Raw genomic sequence first — 25,086 nt, 5'->3', positions numbered from 1 at the left:
ATATTTGCGTGAGTCGCGACGTGGAATACGCCTTGTTCGAGGTGTGCCGTCACCGGAAGACATCCTTATTATACGCCGGCATGCCATCGTGTTGTGCTCATGAAATATTCAACTACCCTACTTGTGTAACTGTGAGGGAACCTGTGTACTTGTAGATTAAAGAGGTTGGTTTACTGACTGCGCTGCTCTATATTGTAATATGTAGAACTAAAGTTTTTTTTTAAAAGTCCCCGTATTCCCTCTGATGCTCGAAGAACGATGAAGGATAGATAAAAGGTTTACCCTTTTTTTCTTTCATACTAAAACTACACTTAGAAAGATCTCTGTTGACCGAGATGCTAAGACTAAGCAAGTGTTCATAAATCATTTTTTTACCACACGGCTATCCATGTCTATGTTTTTTTAATCTTACAAAAAAAAATCTGAATTTCCTATCTGCTATTGACGTATCTTTAAGATTCCTTCCATAACTGCGTATAAAATATATATATATTAACTTGATGTTTTTCAACAAACAAAGAACACATCCGCCATACGAGCCATTTTCCAATTTCCACGACAACATTCTTTCCCAAACTACCCTCAGACAAAGCCTTTGTTATCATCCCATCTTTTGAACTACCCCTACGCCGTATCCTCACCCCGGTTTCCCGGATATAGGTCAGTTTTGTGCGCAGTACCCTCCCGGCAGCCCCTAACACTTGGTATCTATCTATTTACCCGTGATACGGCGTCCTGCACACTGCGACGTGGATTGTGTGTCACTAGGTTAACTTTACAGAATATCTGGCTTTTTGTTTTCAGTTAAATAAAGGTACATGGTTTCGTGATTTTGAGATGCCAATGATTTTGAATTGACTGTTTGGTAAGTGGTAGTAATGTGGTGGTGGCCCTGACTGCTACACCGGGCGTGGTTTAGATTCACACCCAGGACAAATGTATATGCAATGAGCAATTTTTTTTTGGTCTGGATATTATTTATGTAGGTGTCTAGTATTCATATAGATAGCATCGTTTGTTTTGACACCAGGTTAAATAACTTCCAGAACCCCGGGGAATTACAATTGTGCGGTTTAGGATTTCACATCGACGCTACATATTGAATTAATCTCAATGAAATTGGTGCAGGAATTAATTTAAGTTCCGAATAGCTGTAAAAAGTAATCTATGTCCATAACACAAGGTACTATTTACGTCAATAACCAACAACGTCGTTCAAGGAGATATCTTGTTAGTATAAACACAGCATCTTCATGACGTCAGCTCATCCATGTGCAGTGGATGTAATTAAAACGTTGCGACAACGCAGCGGAGCGAGAGAAATCGTCTGGGACATATTTAACGTAGCGCAATGTATTCTGATTAGTTTTGCTTGTTGGCGCACAACGTGGGGCCGATGGCTTATTACCGTAACTTACGAAAGCTATATTTTATTACAGCTTAGCTTGCGGATTGAACTTGACGGCATATTCAAAGAAAGCCACAGTCTTTCTCATCGTAACAGCCGATCTTATTGAGTAGCTCGGTGACCCCTTACTTCTACGACCAAAAATGGAAAAGTAAAACTACAATGTCGAAGTGATTTCGTTTTTTCTTAACATTAACCACCCTAAAGAGCATCATGTTGCTCTACTAAATAGAATAATTTAAGCTTAGAGCAAAGACAACATACTCTTCCAAAAAAATAAGTTTCGCATATTTGACTTAAGAGAGTAAATAGGTCACAGTGTCCTCAAACCCTGTATTACATAAGTCCTTGCTCCTTAATATATACCGAACAAAGACTCGCAACACTCGCAGTACGGCGTGAGGCGGTGCGTGCCGGCCGTATTGATTTCTCATCGCCGTCCGACTACTGGCGCCCGACGTGGGGCACGCAGTATTTGCGGCGCCGAACCTGGTTTGGGTTTATTTGTCACTCGTCTGTTGTTCTGAGGTAAATGGTATTAGGGATGTGTTGTTCGAGTAATGGGAGTCAACTTGACTGCTTTATTAAGGGACAGAGAAGTGGTACTTACTGGATATTTGTATAGATGTGTCGAGGGACAAAGGAAAATATATATTTACGCTGTCTTCCTTCAATTTCGAGAGAGGTTAGATTGTGAATTAAGCTATAACCGCATAAGTGAATCGATCACAGGTTAAGCTATGCTTGACGCGGTTGGTCCGTATATGGGTGACCATCTTTGTCATAACGAGTTCCTCCGTTTTTCGGAAGGCACGTTAAATTGTGGGTCCCGGCTGTTATTCCTACATCTTTGACAGTCGTTACAGGTAGTCAGAAGCTTGAAAAGTCTGACAGCCAGTCTAAATATGAGGTATCGTGTTGCCCAGGTAACAGGGTTGAGGAGGTCAGATAGGCAGTCGCTCCTTGTAAAACACTGGTACTTAGCGGTAACCGGTTAGACTGGTAGCCGACCCCAACATAGTTGGGAAAAGGCTAGGCCGATGATGTTAGATTGTGAATTAAAAGTTATCTATATGAGTGAAGGAAAGCACATGTTGCTTATAGAGGGTTTCAAAATCTAAGGATTGTAATAGTTTTTAGTAGTAACTCTCTTTGTTCGTAGAATGTCTTCCACAAATCAACTAATGGACTGCAATATTATGTTATTGGAGCTTAGACAGTAAACATAGTTCGGTAGTTATTCTGACAATAAACTTGTTGACGATGCGACGTCTGATTATGACATAAGCTCTCGTTTGCACGGTTGTGAAGTTCTCGATTCGGTTACCGAGCCAAGTCAGAGAAATCTAGCTATCTGGATAATGTAATTTCATTTGCTTCTCAATAACAATATTAAAGATTAGCAATACGGTCATTAGCTGATCATAATTTATATGGAAGGTTGTTACCCTTCAAGTAGCATAACCGTTTTTAAAGGTAAATTTTCCACCACAGATTTTCTCACAGCGATTTTCGCCGAACCGCGTAAAACATATTTCGGCAACAGGAAACCCCGAAAATTAAATAAATTAAGCCTTAATTAACTCACACCCCCGGAACTTTAATATCTTAACCATCGAAACAACAAAGCAGTACTGAGAAGCGCTCCCTTTCCCGCCCGCGATGACGTCACGACTGCGCGCCTACCCTCCCGAAGGTCGGTCGATGAGAGGTCGACGCACCGCGCCTGGAGTGGGGGGAGGGGGTGTTGCTATGCGGTAGTTTTGATAGCTGCTGTCTTTGTGTGATGGGCTGGTTTTTTTCTAAGGGTATGTGTGTTTTAAAAGGTGAGTTGGTGGTAGGGGGGGGGGGGGTCGGTTGATAGTCCTGTGGGTGTCGTAAAGGTAGGTCGTTAAATGTGGTCGGTTTATGTTTTGGATGCTAGGAAAGAGAAACAGGAGGACGGTTCAAGAAGCGATTCAGGTATTCGAGTAGTGTAGAGGTATAGATGCTCACGGGAAAACCTACTGTGAGCGATATGTCGGAGGGTCGATCCCCGCGTACGACAAGCCTTTGTGTGATCCACAAATGTTTGTTCCGAATCTGGGTGTCTTTTTACATGTAACTTGAATGTTTGTGAGAACTCCTGCAATATTAAAAAGCGTTTGGGCTGGACTTGTGTGTTAAATAGATTCGAATGAAAACTTGTTCCTTATTAAGGACTAGTAGTTCCAGAGATTAGCGCGTTCAAACAAACAAACAAACAAACTCTTCAGCTTTATATATTAGTATAGATTTAAAGATATTTTTCAAAAGATTTTTATCTAAATTAAAATTAACTACTAAATGGTCTACATATAACCAGCTTGAATCAAACCAAAACGAAATCACTTTAAATATATACTTGGAACAACTGGCAATTTTAGCGAATAGCACCATCAATAAAGCGGTGATGGTGGGCGTCCCCCATACATTGACACGCGCCGTGGCCGGTGACCTCATGGTTCATACTATGACAGCTTGACACGATATACTGTGGACCATGGACTAACAAAGTAGACGGAAGAGGACTATGGGCCTAGAGAATGAGAAAAATACACCTTTTCGACAAGTGGCGAGACTTTGACCTGTCTATTCAGTAGCCTAGAGTGAGTGGATCAGGTTCTTCTCGGCTACAGGCTCATTCAATCGTAGTCCTGGGACCAGTGTAGCCAGGCTAATTTGTCTTAATGACTGATCATGTTGATGTTTCGCTCTTTGTCGTCTCACAAATACTTAAAATCAAATATATCTTGCTAGTATATGTAAAAATGTCGATAAAAAGAATGATACATCTAACGGTTAGTTATAAATTGGAATTCGATTCAATGCTAAGCGTGATCGACATCTCCTAATAGTGTTACGCGCTTGTAGGAGTCCCACTTCCAACTACTCTCCTATGTTCCACACTACGGACGAATGTACATGGATATTATAGTGTAAGAGTACGTGTAAAATTTGAATGATGCCATGGAGTTATTTATAGATGGGTTCATGGTGAAATTCATACGAAATTTTATGGTGTATCGTGTGAGGTGAATTCGGTTAATAGAGAAATTTTCTCTATTAGCGTAACTTCCTGCTTATTTTTTGAAACTCCGTAATGAAATTTTTATATTAACTATTGTTAGGTAACATGACCCTTTAATGTACTCCCACGTATATTGATAATTTTCTGTTCCTGTTAATGTGTGTAGTAAGGGCTCTGTTCTGAGACCGTTACCCTTACTGCTAAACCGGAGCTGATGGGCTAGCCTCTCAAAGCACTAGCATTTCTGTTTAGTGCATATTTTGTTCTATGTTTTGGATGTTCTATATCTATTTATGTATGTTTTTCAACATACAGGATTGTGAATCAGTTATCTGATTACCATATTACTGGCTTCGCCTTACTTAGGAACAGATACTACAGCGTGTGAGGATAAAAAAAGCTTATTAAATTAATAAACTTAACCTTATTAGCATACCCTTCTCCCAACCTCACGTATGTAGTGTGGGGTCCGTGACCCGCTAGCCGGTGCAGGTGGTCTCGCTAATTGGTGTAATGAGGCTAGAATTTGGCCGCGCGCCATCACGCCCTGACTCATACCGATACAACTCGCTATTCATACTCCTTCGAGATCGTCTACATGTGTGTTTGTCTAGTGTACATAGAAACGAGGTTGTAAATGAACGGTGTATCTATGAGATGTTGAAGTACTGCTTGTGTTGTTGTTGACGTAGTAGCAAGGAGATGTGCAGGGAAAACATTCTCGAACGATCTGGAAGGGCCTAGAGACACGTGTAGAGTCTAGGACACGTAATAGAGTACAAACTTGTGTAAAAGGTGCAAAACTTGGAGAGGATGCTTACTTCTAAGTCTTAACACATCATAAGAGGTAGCTTCCTGATTTTTAGTATGCGAGGATGTGATATCTGTTGAAAGAAAACTTCGAAAGTTTTTGCATATACCAAGTAGGAGGAAGGTGTTAAGTATAGACTAATGTCTATCCTGTTTGTCTGCTTGCCATTCTAATAAAGTCTTATGAAAATTAACTTGAATACATGTATAATGTGTGAATAAGTCTGTAATGCCTTTTCGTTAAGATCAGGTTATACCAGCAAGGGTTGTCAAACTGATTTACTTAGGCACCAACTAATACCAACGCCATAGGTTGCTTACCATTTGATTACTTTGAAAAATAATTACTCCAGTAGTAAGGGATGAAATCCTTGTGTCGCCGAGGTTTCACAAACATTCAAGTCACATGCACGGAGACATCTAGACTCAGGACAAGCATTCACATGGATCACACAAACGTTTGCCCATTTTTTTTTGGTAACTCGGGGGAATCCTCATGGACCCCCACTCCCTCGGGGGAGGAAATGGGTAGTGTCAGACTCTTACTGACAAAACGCGCGTTTTTGTGTCGGTGTATAGCAATGCGTTGCAATCCTTCATATAAAAGTCCTAAGCGTGAATCAAGAAAAATCCACGCGTAAAACGCGTAAACAATAGCTATTACTTAACCATACGTTACTTAGGCAGCGAGCCCTGAGTCACAGGTCGTCGACCCGGCGTAGGCGCAGCCCGGCCTGCCCGGTCAGCCTGGCCGCGCTTCACTGTGCAGTCGTATCAGAAGGGCGGGCGAAGGGCACGGCTTATGTAATTAGTATAATTAGTTATTGTGTGGCTTAGATTTGTCGAGGAACGTGTGAGATTGGGTATTGTGGAAACTGATGGTTTTTATTGGTTGATAACGGATACGGTTGTCGTTGGGTGCTGGCGACTGTGACTTATCTTATTAATGTTATTTGGATTTAGAAGGTATGGTATTATGTGTACCGATTGAATGATGTAGATTTCGTCGTTTGTTTTAAAAGAAATTGCCATAGCGAATTCTTTGCCGTTGTTAAGAAGACTTCTTGTAGAGACTAGCTAGAGTTATAAGGCATTCTTAATATGGGCTAGCTTTGTATTTTATAACTTGTGCATGCAGCCATGGGACTGATAAAAATGTTGACTTCACCGATAGCCAAGTGTCCACCTTGATAACTTCCGGTCAAAATCAAAAGCCTTTAAAATCACTTTTAGTTCCAAATTACAATGGACAGCACAAATTCACACATCCGTCATTGCTGCCATTGCTCGCAATTTTTTTTATTTAGGTTTTAGAAGATACATATTTAACAAAATCTCGCGTCGGTTAGGAACTAACTTACTTTGGTAACTTGTCCTCTTTCAATTTGTATTAAACGGTATTTCTGTCGCTTAACTGTATGATGTGAAGGTGATATCGAATTGTTAGTCGATCGATTATACTTAATGTCCCGGTTGCGGGCTAGCCTGGGTTTTTGATCCCCATTTCATGCGAAATTATGTAAGACTTCCTGTTTGTTTGTTTGATGCGTTGACCTAAGAGTCGATCATCGCTTGAAGTTACATTAATGCAGATTTGGAAGAGAGATAGTTGCCGTCTCTCCTATAATTGCAATTATGGTTTAAATTCAAAGAGATGTCGTTCTAAGCCGTGTAGTGAGTTGTCTTTGTCATACCTGCAATTACTGTCTTAATTTAGACAGAGCCTCAAAACCTGTTAGCATGTCAAAGCCAGCCCTCAGTAAGTTAGGGTAAATATCTATGCTAAAGTATGTTGGTTGATATTGGTATAAAATGGTATATTTAAAGTGTGGTGATTCAGTCAGAATTTATAAAAAATAAATGACTTCAACCCACGCCGAAAGAGCGGCAATGATGCTCACATTAACTCTAACTGTGCTTCTAAGCAGACACCCACGTTTAAATCAAAGATGGCGGTAAAACTTATTACTCTAATAGTAACTATACGTATTGCAACAATAGGAAAAAACTCCAGCACCCACTACATAACCTTAACTCTCTCGCTGACAGCGTGTTATTATAAAAACGGCATCCACTAACCGCCTGTCAAAACAAACTAAACAAATCCCTAAAACGTGTGTATTTTTAAACAATAAAAAGAGTATTTTTATTAGAAGTCAGATCCCGAAGCACGACCGATATAGACGGCGGGCGCGCGAGGAATGCGCTTCCGCCAGCCGACAGTACCAAATATAAAATTTTCACCAATTTCTTTTTTTCTTTTGTTTGTTTGTGTCTTTTTTTTCGGCGCCATACGGCACGGCGGCGTCTGTTCGGCTTCGTGTAAAGGCTGGTTCAGACGTTGCGACGAATTATCGAAGAGTTGAAAAACATTTTCTAGGTCCTCTATAAAAGTAAAATTTGAATTATAAGTACATAGAAAACGAATAAAATACTTCAAGTAATTTGGTGAAATTAAAAAAATGGCTTAGTCCATCCTATTTATTGGGTTTGCCGGACCAGTTTCAGTTTCAAACGGAGTCCTTAATTATGAGCAAATATGACGACTGAGTCTCGAAAGTACATTCTTATTTTACTAGGGACGTGACTTTAACTTGTCAAATCAAAACATTTAAACTGTTTCTTCAACGTCATCACTCACTCTGAGAAATGTAACTTGTCTGCAAATCCGATGATACCATTATCTCAAGAGATCTCCGGCGATCGGTTATCACTCGCACCGTCTGAAGCAGCCCTAAAGCGTAATATTCTTGTATATTGATGTCTCTTGTAACGTGATAGTGTTAACTGCTTAATTAAAGGGATTTTATGACGTTTGCTGCTAATACTAAATCTCTTGGGAGAATTAAAGGCGGACTGGTTCGTATTCATTCGGGATTTATATTTGTGGTTGAAGCCAAGCAATGTAATTTTAAGACTTTTTAAAGAATTCAGTTTGTGCAGGTACTTATTTGTTCTTTAATTATTTTTTTTCTTACACGTACTGTTTTACGTAGGGTTTTCTAAATCATGTATTTTTTTTTTTGTAGCCTTAAGCTGTTCAGCTGATTACTATATTAAGCATAAACTAGCAGCCGTATCCTATTCCTATATCGCTGTAATATCACGTTATCCCATGACAAGTTTTTCATAGATTCCGCTGTGGTTATTAATGCTCAATCATATAGACACGGTATGTGATGATGTGATGTGATGAGCCCGAGATGCTGCAAGGGATTAAAGGTTTAACCAGTAAGAGTCTGACATTACCCGCTTCCTCCCTAGGAGAGACACGTCCATGAGGATTCCCCCCTTAACCAATAAAAACGGTCATATACAGACGTACAGACAGGTGAGGAGGTTGTGTGTATATGATGATTCCACCGCCTTACCAAAAAAAAGATGATGTACAGATGTACACACAGCTTATTATTATCATTTCACCCTACCTCGTATTGACTAGTATCCCTAACATACAAGTGTCGCCCCCCGGCCGTGACCGCGTCCGCTCGGAAGCCCCGCGCGGCGCGCCGTGCCCCACATACACAATCTCCTATCGATCCATTTGTGCTAACTCAACTCAACATGTACCTTACTAATTAGCTGCTCAATACTATAAGGAATCTTCTATATTATTATTACTAGCCTGGGAGTTCCCACTGCTGGGCAAAGGCCACTCTTCTTCCACTTGTCTCTCTCATGAGCCGCGAGCGACCAGTTCGGTAAGAACGAATCCAGGTCATCCCGCCATCTCCGTCTGGGTCTGCCTCGCTGATGTCGGTTTTGGGTCACGGAACATTCGGTGGTAACGTTTTTAAAGAAGCCTAGCCTGAAGATTTAATCGGTATACAAGTTATCCTATGTGGTAATCCTGGTTATAAATCACCTGTGTACCAAGTTTCGTCTAAATCCGTTCATTTGTTTTTGAGTGAAAGAGGAACAAACATCCATAAGTACAATCTTTCGCTTTTATAATATTAACTAGCTGTTGCCCGCGACTTCGTCTGCGTGGTTAGAAGATATTATAAGTTATGACTTTTTCTTCGCTCCTATTGGTCGCAGCGTGATGATATATAGCCTAAAACCTCCCTCGATTAATGGTATATTCAACACAAAAATATTTTTTCAATTTGAACTTGTAGTTCCTGAGATTAGCGCGTTCAAACAAACAAACAAACAATTAGTATATACATAGTACATACATAGTATATACATAGTAATTAGTATATATATATAGTACAATTAGTATATAGATGCCAACGATATCTTCGCTGCGTTTCATCGATTTTTAATTTCTCGCGCGGAGATTTTAATATTACGATAACTCATCACCTATTAACTTTTTTGGCGTAGTGTAAAAGGCAATTTTGTTCTATATCTAACTTATTTATTTGGATAAGGATTAATACTGTATTGTTAAAAAGAGGTTCGTAAATAACCCATAATTTTACTGTATTAAGAAAACACATAAAAATGGTTATTGTGGGTTATCCTTGGAAGATAGACATATACCACCGCGGACTTTTTTGTAGATCTATTAAAGAGGTACAAACCCGCCATACATATTGTTTTGTTGTAACTCAAAAGATTTTGGCAGCGTTCTCGATGAAAGCTCTCGAATGGCTTAATTTTTTCCGACATGTTTAACTAATATCGTTGTAATATCGTCAGTTTACACAAAACCTAAACTTATTATACACTAAAACCTTCCTCAAGAATTGCTCTATCTATTGTTGAAAACCGCATAAAAATCCGTTCAGTACTTTTCTAGTTTATCGCGAACAGACAGACAGACAGACGCGGCGGGGGACTTTGTTTTATAATATGTAAGGATAAGGATAAGGATACTATTATAGTGGGATAACACATGGCTGCATTTTATCTCGATCCAGTCCTCGGGAATGGGAATTACGAATTACGAGTCCTTGACTTGTAAAATTACGTCACAGTTTTTATTTTAATGTTTAGTAGTGGCGATATCTCAAGTACTTATCAAATCAAATGTACAGTCTGTCAAGGGGTAGTTTTAAATGTGTTACAGTTAATAAAGTATTTAGTTTCGACAGAACAGTTAGTTTTAATTGAAATACGAAGGCCACGATTGCTGCAGGGATGCTTACCGGGATAAGCTTAAATGTAGTCTACACATGCCTATTTTTTGTTTGTCAGGAAATCCTCATGGTCACACATTTCCTCCACATGATGCTTGTACAATAAAACTCTTGATCCGATTTAAAATATTCCAAACTTCTATCAAAACTGTAATATTCTCGTGTCACTGTGTACGTTATTGAACTCCTCCGAAACAGTTCGATCGATTCTCATGAAATTTTGTGTGCTTGTTGTGTAGGTTTGAGAATTGGACAACATATATTTTTCATACCTTCATTTTTTTTATTCCCTGTTCCATGGTATGGCCAAAGCTTCGTATAACAAGGTAGCTGTTTAATATAACGACTCTGCCAGTTGTGCCGGTACCAACTGTACTCCACACAAAAGAAGGCGAGGTTTTCATTTTTTTTGTGTTCTCGTTCAAGGCTGCCCTGCTATGTAATTACAAGGTATATCATTATGTTTTAGTTATTCAAAATGTGAGCAAACTGGTTGAGATACTATTCTGTTTAAATATGTTAGTATTCATGGTTACATGGAAGGTTTTGTCTGGGATCTTATTTGTCTTTCGAGTCGTTGCGTTTTTTAATTAGATTACAGCTGATTGTGTTTTTTTTCCATCGGTACCTTTTTAAACCTTTAGGAAGTTGGGTCAGTTTTCAATCTGTCTGTGAGTTCATCCGTCACCAGGCTGTATCTCATGAACATTTCTAAATTTCTAATATTCACAGTTAATGTAGAACATTATCAACAACAAATACTGCAGCCGCCTTTTGATATCCTCAGAGTGATGACTCCACTTCGGGCTTGAGCTGTATTTTAACTACAATCTTCTCTTCTTCTTCTTCTTCTTCTTCTAATATATAAAATTCCCGTGTCACGATGTTAGTTACCGTACTCCTCCGAAACGGTTCGACCGATTTTTATGAAATTTTGTATACATATTGGGTAGGTCTGAGAATAGAACAACATCTATTTTTCATACTCCTAAGTGAAAAAAATATTTTATTTTTTGGACGAAATTGTTTGCTTTTTTTTATAATTCGGCATTAAAAATACTTACAACTAGAAAAAAAAACTGTCAGCTAATATTTGTATAATTTCCAGTTAGTATTGTTATAATTCAATCGATTAACGCATCTAGGCGTAATTAATAAAAGCTCTATCATTAGTCTTATCAATGATTTATATCAAAACTTAACTGCTCCCAAACAATAGTGGTTTCACTTAATATTCCACCTATACTCGGGTTGACTCGTCAAAAGTCGACTGAGGTCGTTGACCCCGGCGGCCATGTTCAATTTCACTGACAACTGTTGTGCGCTGTGCCTTTGATTTATTATTCAATATTTTAATGGTGTCCGTTTTGGTAGCGGTCTGGGAAGTTGTAGGTGGGGTATTGTCTAGAAGCAAAATTTTGATAAATGTAAAGGACTATGACATCAATTAAGGTCTCGGGTCGAGTCCGAATGTAGCTGGCACAGGACCGTAGACATTGGCACGAGAAAGGGGAGGCCTATGCCCAGCAGTGGGAGGATAAAGGCTGTGGATGATGATGATGAAAGGAGTATAACCAATAGTCAAAAGGAACAACAATTACGTATTTTTTTCCAAAATGCACAGGTTTTTCGTTGCTCTGGTCTGGCCTGTAAAGTGTCGCCAATAATTGCGATGAAGCAGACAAAGTCAGCACTCAGGCTAACTTCATAATACCTAATATACCTATTATACATCTCCAAAACATTTTTTTTTATGTAAAATGTAAAGATTTGGATCATACGAAACTTATAATACGAGCCTTAAAATGCCCACTGCTGGGCACAGGCATTTACTTAAAGAAAAAAAAAATGGATTTTTGATTAAATTTCTATCATTAATCATATTGGCACGAGATAGGTTAGGCCTATGCCCAGCAGACGGAGGACCAGGGCTGTGTCATTTAAAAAATGATGTGGCATTAGGTCCTTACCAACATCCATTATCCCTTGTTGCTTTGATTGCATATCACTCATCCCCTAATCAAACGCGTCGAGTGTAGCTTGACATTTACTGAGATATTTAGTTTTTATTCATACGCATTACCCTCCTGACTCAGTCGGATAAAAAGCAATCTAAATGCGAGTGCTGTCGCTAATAAAAAGTAGTTATGCTTGAATATAAAACGTGCTCATGATACGAATCTGTGCAGCAAATATTGGATATCCACCCACTTTCTGAATCATCCTCTATGTAGGTGCACTCAATAGGCACAAATAGGTCCCAATAGGCCACAATAGGCTGTAATAGGCCACGGCGGCTTCCTCCCGCCAGCCACCTCAATAGCATAGATTTGAATAGCTAGTACGTATTGTGTCGGTTTTGGGGCTCTGACTAATACTCGACAAAGTACAATCAACAGCAAAAGTTAATCAGATTAGTTTTATCACTAAGACCTTGTTGTGGGCAATAATAATATTTATTTATTTACTTTGACTGTAATATAGTATTTAAGTATTTGTTCGGGGTGCTTTATATTGGGCTGTAAGAGACTTCAGTGATTGTGAACTTTTTGGTAAATTATATAAGATTCAAAACAGTTTGCAATGTCTTTCAGTGAATATTGACCCTTGGAACTACCCCGCCTAGCCAAGGTAACACTTACTTAATGTATTATACTGACAAGAGAAAGTCGCGTAATTAGTGCAACATTCTTTCTATACGTTTTCCCATAGCAATTCGATCGGTGTTAACTGTTGTAAAATTAGAGCCTTGGTAAACCAAATTTAATAAGTCATTGTTTCTAAAAACAGCTCAATCGCAATTAGTCAAAGACGAGATAACTATATTAGCAAACGAGTAGAATATTGTTTAAAAGTTGTGTTGCTGATTGTACAAGCTTATGAAAGTTTAATGTGACAATTGATTTGCGAATATGAACTCTATTACTATAATTTTAAAGGTGTTTGTTATATCAATAGCGTTGCTATTGTTATGTGAAATGAAGCGCCATATCGTAATGGTGGAATGGTCGGATTTGTCTTCACAAGGTCGTAAGTTCGAACCTAGGTTATACATTAAAGGTGACTTTCAAAGTTCATGGGGGTTGAGTCCCAGACAACATGACTAACGGCAAACTCAATTTTCTTTATTCTTGATTTGACCCGACGGTGGTCAAAGGCCGCTATTGATAGTAATTAACTTATGTGGTCTTACATAACTTTAACATTTTAATATCAGCTTGGCTAAGGCTTGGTCACTTTTGCCAATGAGTCCAGTGAAGGAGACAAGGTCAGCAGTCGGGCTAAGTTGATAATATACTTCTTTTAAAACGAAAAAATAAAACTCATAGCTCACAGCGTCCCGCTACTGAGCAAAGGCTTCCATAATTCCCTATCCCGCGTCAACTTGCACAAGACCTCGACAATTGTATTCACAAGGCCTTACTAATGCCTGTCAGCTATTCACTACTCTACAACCATCAGCTAATACATTGATATCGTATTCAGGTATCAGGTCTCGTTGAACAGCGATTTAAATAGCTCTGAGTAATGCGAGGTGTGTCATCGTTGTAAAAGGGCTGAACGATGCGTGTGAGGTGCCAGAGAGGTTGCTAGACAATAGGATAGGTGATAGGCGATTGCTGTTTAATTTAAAATTGAATGGCTATGGAGGTAAACCTTATGAAATAATTTATTCTGCAAATATGATATATCATCATTTCTACATGTCTCTTTTTAGAAGGACAGAGTCGACATTTCCTATCTGACTACCCTGAGAAGAAATGTCGATACAAACTCACAGTGTAACTCACTGTCGCAGTCTCTTTTGAAGAGATCTTATGTTTAGGGTTCGGAACCCAAACGGTGAAATGGACAGCGTATTATTAAGGATCCGCTGTCTTGTTTGTCCGTCCATCTGTCATCAGGCTGTATTTCATGAATTGCTGTATCTATGCATTTGAAATTAACACACAGATGATTTGCCGCTATTATTACAAATGATCGTCGATGTTAAAGAACGGTTGGTACGGTCGTAAATTGGATGGGTGACCTCTTGCACGAAATCCTCTGTGTGGCGAGCCTGAGTCTTGCAGTTGATATATATGATAAAGTATAATATTGCTTTTGAGCATCTATTTTAAATAGTAACTAATGAATGAAGTATATTAAAAGCCACTCCCCGTTGTCTTGGTATCATTTGACCTGAAGCAACCGCAGGGTTTGTCACGAAGTTTCTACCCGTGTTCGTTTACCAGCTTTTGGTAGTGTGTAAACGCTACGCCCCCGGGTATGCGGCTACTGAAGCGAATGAAAAGACAGTAATCTAGACGAAAATGTAACCAAAAATACCTGAGTATGATGAATAAGATGGATATATTTTTAAGACATTTCCCCTTTTCTTTTCTTTAAAAAGAAATGGCTCCCGAAATAAGGAATTTAATCCTTTTGTCGCGGGTAAGTTTACAAACATTCAAGTCACATGCACAAGACAATCTCAGGACAAGCATTCGTGGATCACACAAAAGCTTCTCCTTCGTCGGAATGGGATGGGGGTTCTGTTCAATCTATGAGACTGGGCTACAATTCCAATAATACAATTGCCGATAAAAGAATGAAAATCTATGATAAATGATTTTTAACTATTCGTATTCTCCCAACCAACATTCTCCTCATGGTCCTACCCTGCTACATACCGAATCTTGAAGACGCTACCCCGGTACTTGCCTATAGCTCTTTCCTTGGATGCGATTCTTGTCTCCTACAAGTAATGACTTCTCTTGCCTTAGTAATAACGGTTGTTGTGTCTTGTCCCGCAGAAGCCACTCGCGTGCCGCCCACAATGGCCGACACCGACACAGAGCCGCTGGCGAACGGCACCGGCGCCCTCAACGAGGAGGAGGAGGAGAGGCTCAAGCAGAGGCCCGCCGACATCGACGCTGTGAGTGTACACTAGCGTTACTTACTTAAGGATATTGTCACTCCAGGAATAGGACTGCGTTAGTCAATGTATCCGCTTGACTCGCGAGTAAGAGACTGTGGGTTAGGGTGGTCTAATGACTTTTGAAAGGGAGAAAATGAACTCTTAGTTAGTAACCTTGGTAGCTTTGTTGGTAAAGTGACTGGTGCGTTGCGCCAGGAGTCGTAGTTAAGAGTTATTAGCTTTTTACCCTATATTAAATATCGTTTCTGCGCTCAGAAGTAAAGATTAAATTTCTCCGAAAAGCAGAAGTAATTCTATGGACCAAAATTTGTTTCATCATCATTAAAGAGAAAACAAGTAGTTGACGAATATATGCAAATCGCAAATGTCAAAGCCATATTTTTCTGTCTTGCCTTATCTGAACTCCGTTTTTCTATAGAATACTTTACAATGAAATTTGTTGTCAGGATGTCCGCGAGATGGAGCGTCGCAAGCGCGTGGAGGCGCTCATGTCGTCGAAGCTGTTCCGCGAGGAGCTGGAGCGCGTGCTGGACCAGCAGATGCACGAGGGCAACGACGCGCCGCTGCTGCAGCGCATCCGCGAGATGGTGGGCGGCCGCCTGCACACCGGCAGTCTCAGGGTGAGTGCCTGTACTGGAATCAGATGGACTCATGGATCAGATGCAAACTACCCCTCGCATTCTGGCACATAGCCAGAATGCGAGGGGTAGTTTGCATCGTATCCTTGGTGACAAGGGTTGAAGGGGAGGAAGGTGGATTTTCCATGAAGATTTCCCTAGGTAAAAAATTGGTTTAGAGGGCTGGGGACAGTGGAAGGGTTAGAAGAGATAGCTGGTCTGGAATAGACCATGTTCGATCTTTTGTAGCTGGTGGCTTTGGATGAAATTCGGGTGAAGGACAGACGAACTGTCAATGTATAATGTGCAATGGTTATATATAATACGTCTGCTACTTAAAACTTGATGAGAAGACTTCCTCGAATTTTCTTTCTATTTTCTACCGTAATAATATAAGACGTATAATGTATCCCAGGGCCCCGCGTGCGTGCTGCCCATCAACGACATCCGCGGCATCGAGGGCGTCGGCTACGAGAAGGGAGAGAAGATCCTGCGCTGCAAGCTCGCCGCCGTCTACCGGCTCGTCGACCTGTTCGGCTGGACCCAGAGTGAGTGGGAGAGGATAGGTGGCTGCTAGTGGTTGCAAGATATATAAATTCATTGAGATAATAAGGACGGATCTATTTTTGCCCTATAAAAAAATGGGTATATGTCAAACAGATGTTCGAATTTTAGTTCTATCCAATATAGTAGTCGTTTCAGAGGTTTTGAGTTACGTTACGGTTATAATCACGCTAACATATTTATATTTTCAACAGGCAGCTATGTCAAAAAGCAACATTAATTTACTATTTCTCTAATTTTTTATTTAATTATTGAATTTGTCTTTCCTCCTTTAACGATTCGTGTACTGCATACCTACATATAATTATGATCGTGTGACGTTCTCCAGCGGGCAACCACGGGCAGATCACGGCCCGGCTGAACACGGCGGTGGAGCAGGTGCTGACGACGCCGCGCGGGCTGCTGCCGCACGAGGTGACGGCGTCGTCGCTGGTGAAGGTGGACATGCAGGGCGTGGTCCAGCAGCAGGGCAGCACCAACTTCCCCGTGAACGCGGAGGGCTTCGCGCTGCACGCGGCCGTGCACGCGGCGCGCCCCGACGTGCGCGTCGTGCTGCACGTGCGCGCGCCCGCCGCGCTCGCGCTGTCCGCCACGCGCCGCGCGCTGCTGCCGCTCTGCCGCGAGGCCGCGCTGCTCGGGCCCGTCACCTACCACCAGCCGCCGCACGGTACCCACCTCCACTTGTCCTACTTACAGAGCCACAGGAGCCAAATACTTCATTTCTAAGTTCAACAGTTATACAATTTTGACAAGTCTTGTGTCTATTTTCAAAACTAATTTCTTTAATTATTACATTTGATAGATATGCAAATTCTGGCGATTTGAATAGGGGTTTTGTCGGATGGTGGCACTGGCGGTATCGTCGTGTGTCGTGTATGTTGTGCGGCTCCCAGATAAACGGTTGAGCTGCATGGGCCGCTCGGGGCATGCGTGCCGCTTGACGCCACAGGCCTGCTCAGATCGGTCTGGCTCTTTCTTCCAAACGCCAGTCCAGAAAAGACACTGCATTTATTAACTCTGACTATAAAAATATAGAAACTTTGACTATAGTTAGCTTAAAAAAATGTCATGTAAAAGTGACGACATCTATGCTATTTGCGGAATAAAGGATTGTATACCCCCGTGCAGGTCCGCTGGACAACGCGGAGCGCGACAAGCTGGTCCGCGCGCTGGGCCCGCACAGCACGGTGCTGGTGCTGGCGGGCGCGGGCGCGCTGTGCTGCGGCGCCACGCTGGAGGAGGCCTTCAGCCAGGCGCGCCTGCTGCTGGCCGCCGCCGACGTGCAGCTGCGCCTCGCCGCCGTGCCCACTGACGAACTGCTGCTGCTCGACGAGGACACACGGAGACAGGTACTATTAGTTGCCGGCGACTCCGCTTGGACTTCAGTTTACAACGGGAATTCCAAGACTAATGTGACCCATTACCCCCCATTCAAATCTAAATACCCAAAAAGTAACCTATATCCTTCCTCGGGCCAGTAGTTTTGGCGTGAAATCTAAATAGACAGTGATGCTTAAGTATTTATAATATTAGTATGAATGTTTTAACCTGGTGTCTTTCTAGACTCTAGACATTGAGATCTACTCCCAATTCGAGCGGACGGTTAAATATCGTTCACTTAAACTTACCTCCAATTTTTTTGTCGAAGTTTTGATTTGTCGTTTAATTTGAACAGCTATAAAAAAAAAAACAATTTTAATAATCTCGGAGACCTCGCACCTGCTACGTGATATGGAAACCTTCACTTACTACAGTTGAAGACCTTAGAACAGACATGAGGTTTGCGAACTCTGCTTATACTCCAAATACTACACTGTAATGTTGTGTACAGATCTACGAGTCGTCCCGCAAGCCGCCGGCGGAGGCGGGCAAGTGGCGCGTGGGCGGCGAGGAGTTCGAGGCGCTCATGCGCATGCTCGACAACGCCGGCTTCCGCACCGGCTACATCTACAGGCATCCGCTCGTCAAGGTATGCCACACGACTTAGATACTTTATATTTAATTGTAAAGGTTCTTCAGTAGAGTCCACACTGGCAGAATCAGAATTGAAACTTCTATCAGATTTGAAGTAGAAAGGAGTTGTAGAATAAATACAGAGCACTATTATGTTTTGCCTAAAGTAAGACATGCAAATTTAATAATTAATATTGTGTTAATAAACCATTATTGAGCAAAAAGTTTAAATCTTCTCTGTTGAATTTTAGTTTGTGAAGCCCTTGCATATAAATAGAATTTTTAGAATCGCTAGGCAACTGCAACAATTGTCATTTCACTGATACAGCTGGAAGGAGACCAGTTGTATCCGAAATGAATTGGTCAATCCCGACAAATACACTACAAAGTATTTGTCGGGATTGACCAATTCATTTTTATGAGGAAGGGATGATTCACTAGGATCATCCCTGCCTCATAAAAGTTATCATGATAACCTATTTGCACTGCTATTTATAATGTTAACTTCTGCCTGCAGAACGACGTGCCTCGTCCTAAGAACGACGTGGAGGTGCCGCCCGCCGTGTCCTCGCTCGGCTACCTGCTCGAGGAGGAGGAGCTCTACAAGCAGGGGTCCGTATACACACACACACACACACACACATACACACACACACACACACACACACACGTACCTACAGACAGACAGACAGACGGATTGACTTAGAGAGAGTTGTAGTAGCTAGAATACTGTAGGTTCAGTTAGGGATATGAACTTTGTACTGATTGAAAAATAATGATAATGGTTTTGCAGTATGCGACTTAAGTGTGTTAATTTAACTTTTAACAAAGTCGCATTTTTAGGTTTCCGTAGCCAAAGGGTAAGGACTGAACTTATTATTAAGAGTTCACTTTATGCCCGTACGTAATAAGCATTTATCTGATGAACAATGATGCCTAGGCAGTGCTAATTTGCACAGATGATACTTCTCTGTAGCTGCTAAAAAAAAACGTAATATGTGTATGTTTGGTACTGTCATCAATTTGTTGCATGCACAATTTGTAAATTTGTTTTTCGGCTGATTCGTACTTGATCAGCTTTTTTAAAATAAATGAACTTCTTTCTTCTGTCATAATTAAATTGAGTTAAAGATGTCATTTATTTTCGTACCAAAATCGATCAAAGTTAGTGGTTTGAAGAATTAACAACAAACACAAATCTCCCCACCTTTATAAATAAATTTCAGTATCCACAATAATATCTAACCTGTCTCCTTCACAGGCTATGGAAGAAAGGTCAAGGCAAGACGGGCGAGCGCACTCGCTGGCTGAACTCACCCAACGTGTACCAGAAGGTGGAGGTCCTGGAGACGGGCACCAGCGACCCCAAGAAGATCACCAAGGTAGAATACCTGAGGGTTGAGGCCGAGTAGGCAGGCAGCCCCGGGCCGGGAGCTATGTCTTACAACACACACACATAGTAGGGGTAGTTTTAACATTCAATATGCAGAATACAAAAGATTCTTCGCTTTCATCGATACAATATTAATATGATTGTTCGTATAGGTGTCTATCAATTATGAATCATATAGCAAACAGAATAACGTTCTTTATATTTTATATAGAATGACATTTCGCTTTAATAACTACAATAATATTATTTAAAGAGGTTGACAGCAAGCTCCTAAGAAGCAACAAAAATTTTGGTATATAATGTCTGTAGACACACATAGAGGTTCTCTTCTCGCGTCTTATACTTCAGACAAAGGATATGGTAGATTTGTTTTTCCTCGTGCACGAAAGCCCTTACAGAGCTATCTTCACTTTTAAATAGTCTAGTAATGTCCATATTTCAATTATTCAGTTTATATTGTGAGATATAGTTCAACAGCCAAGATATAGGGAATGTTAAAAGTCGGTATTATAAGCAACTTATATGTATACATGAAGCATATATTTGAATGTTTTCTTTATATTATAATATCTTTAGAACTTGTCTCCACAGCCGTGTAACTTCTGCTCCTCTCTGCTATAATATCCTTCCTTTTAATTACAACACGCATTTTTCAGTATCTTTACAATACAAGCCATCTCATACCCACCGTTTTTTAATATTCTATTCTGCCATAAAACATTACAAGTTCTTTTTACACTGTTTATACTCTTTCATTTATTTAACTCAACATCATCTAGTCTCAAAGTAAGCAAAGCCTGTTTAATGAGCACTAGACAACTTATAGACACATTTATATATTTCTAAATACATACATAACATAGATACATTACACCCAGACACAGACCAAATGATCGTGTTCATCACATAAACATTTCTACTAGGTGGGAATCGAGCCCACGACCTCCGATATGGCAGTCAGGGCCTCTAACCACTAGACCAATAGGCCAGTCAGCCATAAATATACTATTTAAAAAACATACATAGATACTTCAATATATGTTACATGTATACATACTAGCACGGACTTGCGTTAGAAAGAGACAGTGCTATATCGTTTTTCTATTCATACTCGTGATGAGGTATGATGGAGATTGTGTTCCCTTCAGTCGTATCGTTCACTCATTCAATTTCGTACATCCAAACTTGCTATGATCTTTTGTCATAACAAATTTTATGTTTCTACTGTTGTGGCAAGGAAAATATTGTAAAATCCAAAATTAGTGACGTTTCTACGGTTGAAAGCTATAAAAATACAATACAATACCAAGTTACCAAATCAAATTTTTCAACAATAATAGAAAGGAGGTTTTTGCTTTACACAGTTGAAAGTTTATTTTTTCAATAACTAGAAATCCATAGTACAGTTTATCTAAACGATGATTGAATTTAAAGAATCTATCCACATTGGGGAGTACCCTGTATGTATATCTGCATATATTAGAGGCTTGTATAACCGCGCCTAGCTCTAGGCAGTGCCGTCTTATCCATAAGGCACTTTAGGCCAGTGCCTAGGGGCCCAGCACTCCCGATGAAATAAAATAAAATGAAACCACGGTAGAAGCCCACATTACTGACACTATGTATCTAAAAAAAGCTCGATAAATTTTTCACTGAATGAAAATAGCATGAACCAAGGGGCCCCACACTTCTTTGTTGCCTCGGGGCCCTGGGCCCCTAGATCCGGCCCTGGCTCTGGGTGCACTATACGTATAAATTATTACGAAATTATATTAGTTGTAGTACATGAAGATTATAAGGAAGTACAGTTATATGTCAATGTCGTAAAAAACGTAGGTTTTCGGTTAACCGACGTGGCAAAGTTGTATACTGGGTTATAACATCAGTTGAACGAAATTTGTATGTGATTATGTGATGTTGTAATAAGAGTTTTCTTTCAAATATTATCTAAATTTGTATGAGAATTTGCGTATATGGGTTAATATGGGTTTCAAACAAAAAGTCGTCAAAATTAGTACATAGATTTTGAGTTATAAAAACAATGTTTTCATAAAAAATCTTTATGAACAATCACCATCTAAATTTGTATGTGAATTTCTTTCTGAATAGATCATTTAACTCCTCAAAGAAAGCTGTTGAATTTCAACCAAAGAATTTATCCTTGAAACATTAAACAGAATACAACTTTATCAAAGTCGGTTAACTACTAAATTATAATTCTCATCGTCACAATATAGTCTCAATAATATTATATTTCATAAATATGTGCTAACCAATATCATATATATCTAATATAGAACTTTATCCAAGTCATTACAAAATAATTTGAAGGTGTCAATACAACTGAACCGATTTTAATGATATTCTGCTTTTAAGATGGACAAACCAGTTGGAAAAACTGTAATTTAAACTGATTTTGTGGCATTTTAATTTTGAAATGTTTTTAAAACAACACAATACAAAGAACAAATTTCTGCTTGCTTAAAAATGCTTCAGAAATCATACAATTTGTGAAGATATCGTATTTTACACACGTACCTTTCAAAGTGTTTTGTTTGACTTGATATATTATTATATAGTATCTTCATACTGTCGGTTGTAACAAATTAGTGAGTATGTATGGCACTGTTGTGTATCATCATATTTACTAGAGTACGTATTCTGTCCTGCATAATACATGGTATTTGGTCACTCTAGTTAGTTTAATTGTCACTTGTATGTGAACAAGTTGTCTGAGTTTATGTATTTGTATAGACTATTATTAATTTTAAAACAGTGCTATGGCTGGTATCATCATCATCCACAGCCTTTATCCTCCCACTGCTGGGCATAGGCCTCCCCTTTTTCGTGCCAATTTCTACGGTCCTGTGCTAGCCTCATCCAGACTCGGCTGGTATACTATATTGGAATAATCACAATTTGATTATACCATCATTATCATTCTAGCCTTTTCCCAACTATGTTGGGGTCGGCTTCCATTCTAACGGGTTGCATCTCGGTAACAATATAGGTACCCAAAAGATTAATACGCAAAACGATTTCACGTAATAAATATCAATTAAATTAGAGATGCCATAGTCATTTTATATCTTAAATAATCATCTGAAATAAATAATGTTTAACTAACTTTTATTGTGTTGTATGTGTGCAGGACAAAATATACTACACAATACTCTGTCAACCATCCTTTCCAATTAACGTAGGACATTCCATTTTTACTATTTCTTTTACCTTTAATTCTAATCTTTTTATTTACTTTTTACCTTTTTTGGGGATTTTGGTAGTATTTGGGCTTTATATTTGTATTATATGTTCTTATTAACACAATATATTTTTATGTGTAAGATGTATTTACATTACGACACTTGTTCGGGAACTCATTATGAATTTATGACACTTTGTTATATACACTTTGTCTTGATAAGGATAGCGATTATGATAATCTACTCCTAAAACATTTTTAAGGGAGTGTATAGCCACATCAGAGGTCAACGGATGGATTAAACTCTTGAGATGAGTAAAGCATTTGAGAGAAGAAAAAGACAAAAATCAGTGTCGCTGTCACAGTATGCTTAGACTAACGGTCGTTGTTTATTAAATGGTGAAATAAATAAAGTATTCAATTAACAACAAATTCATCATATCTTTAGTTTTTATGGCTTGCCACTTATAACAAAGTGTCATGCTATCTTTATCATAACCAAGTGGATTGTATAGAAAGACAGACAATTCAAAACGACACTTGTCGAAGTGTCGTAAATAGCTAATACAAGTGTCGTAGTGTGAACAGTTTCTGGTTTCGACTAGTTGCTGTAGTGTAATTCAAATGTTAACCAACAATCAGAATAGTCTTATAGATTTATGCTTCACAAATATTTATGAGTACGAGAGCTCGCGTGCTCGAAACCGCTCAAAAACCTTGGACTTTTCTATACATTTCTGTTCGTTTTAATTAATTTACAAAGAAATATATATAATATTAATTAATCATCGAAATCTTTAGATTTTATAAGAGTATATTTTATTCAGATATTAATATTATTATGATGTGTTTTCTTTTTGTATAATTGCTTGCTAATTGTGTGATTTGAATTTTCTAAGTACGTCCCTGTCGTTTTTCTGGCAGAAACTTTTACGTAATTTTTTTGTCTGACTTTTTTTAGATTTCTTCTTTATATTTAGCTTATATGAGGATTAATGGCAATCTGATATATTTGAAATATCATTTTTGTTGTTGGGAATAATTGATTTTCTATATAGAAAATGTAATCAATGATATTTACGTGTATTAATCGAAATCGCCCGACTAGTTTCGGACTCAACCTAGTCTTTAATAATAATGAACTGGGGTGTTTGTCTGATCCTGAAGAACTAGTTTGATTCGTCGCCGTAGTTTCAACTCATGATTAAAGACTCCGGTTGGGTCTGAAACTAGTCGAGCGATCCCGATAAAGACGCGCGAGTAAACTGTTGTATCATTTATTTATGAATGATCTTCGCAAAAACTCACGTCAGTAGCTGAAAACATTTGTACGTCGATCAAAAATGATGGTGTTACAAATATATACACATTATCATTATCATATGAAGGTTTCTGCTAAAACGGGACTGCTTATATAATGTGCTTCTAGATATGTTACGAGAATCAATTAAAATTTATTAAAACATTAAAAATATAACGAATCTATTTTTGTCGCTCTCACACACAGAAATGAAATGCTTTTGACTAGACTCTAATGTTTTTTTTCGTGTTTTTTAATATGTTTTTGTTACTAATATAATAATGTTTTGCAGTGGGTGGACGCTAACAACGAAGAGGTAATTTTGACGAATATTTTTAATTAAATAACTATTTTTATCTTTAATTTCTTTTTGATGTAATTCTATGACTTTTTTCTGTGTGTGTGTATTTATTGATAGGTTTATAGATTGTATAATAGAAGATCTAGACACGTCTAGTGTTTTATATTTATTTTATACTAGCTGTTGCCCGCGACTTCGTCCCCGTGGGTAGAATATATAAGTTATGATTTATATCTGCCCTCTTTTTTTCACATTTTCCATTATATCTTCCAGTAGTTTCTGATATTAGCGCGTTCAAACAAACAAACAAACTCTTTAGCTTTATATATTAGTATAGAGTATAGATTAAATTCGTTCAAAATTCTTCTATTATCAATAATTTCAGAATAAAATTACAACTAGACTAATTAACGACGGTTTTTTTGTGAAATTCTAATAGTTCGAGAATGGTTTCTAATCGCGCAGGGGACGAGGGCAT

General features: G+C 39.1%; 1 protein-coding gene across 5 annotated transcripts in view; it reads left to right on the top strand.

The window, feature by feature from the left end:
• LOC113496708 (protein hu-li tai shao) overlaps nucleotides 1–25,086 on the top strand; it is an 87,875-nt gene that overhangs the window by 42,695 nt on the left and 20,094 nt on the right. For 3 of the 5 annotated variants that reach the window (XM_026876012.1, XM_026876015.1, XM_026876014.1), the window contains exons 3-11: nucleotides 15,154–15,275; nucleotides 15,725–15,898; nucleotides 16,311–16,443; nucleotides 16,788–17,126; nucleotides 17,588–17,808; nucleotides 18,291–18,428; nucleotides 18,930–19,024; nucleotides 19,674–19,794; nucleotides 24,600–24,623. In XM_026876012.1, coding sequence (XP_026731813.1) covers nucleotides 15,177–15,275; nucleotides 15,725–15,898; nucleotides 16,311–16,443; nucleotides 16,788–17,126; nucleotides 17,588–17,808; nucleotides 18,291–18,428; nucleotides 18,930–19,024; nucleotides 19,674–19,794; nucleotides 24,600–24,623 — 1,344 coding nt within the window. In that variant the 5' untranslated portion in view covers nucleotides 15,154–15,176. The remainder of the gene's footprint in view (nucleotides 1–15,153; nucleotides 15,276–15,724; nucleotides 15,899–16,310; nucleotides 16,444–16,787; nucleotides 17,127–17,587; nucleotides 17,809–18,290; nucleotides 18,429–18,929; nucleotides 19,025–19,673; nucleotides 19,795–24,599; nucleotides 24,624–25,086) is intronic. The other 2 variants (XM_026876013.1, XM_026876016.1) reach the window with 1 other exon arrangement.

The sequence above is a fragment of the Trichoplusia ni genome, chromosome 8, assembly GCF_003590095.1.
Source record: "Trichoplusia ni isolate ovarian cell line Hi5 chromosome 8, tn1, whole genome shotgun sequence".
NCBI lineage: Eukaryota > Metazoa > Arthropoda > Insecta > Lepidoptera > Noctuidae > Trichoplusia > Trichoplusia ni.
Note: the sequence above shows the minus strand (reverse complement) of the source record. Positions and strands in the feature narration are given on the sequence as shown.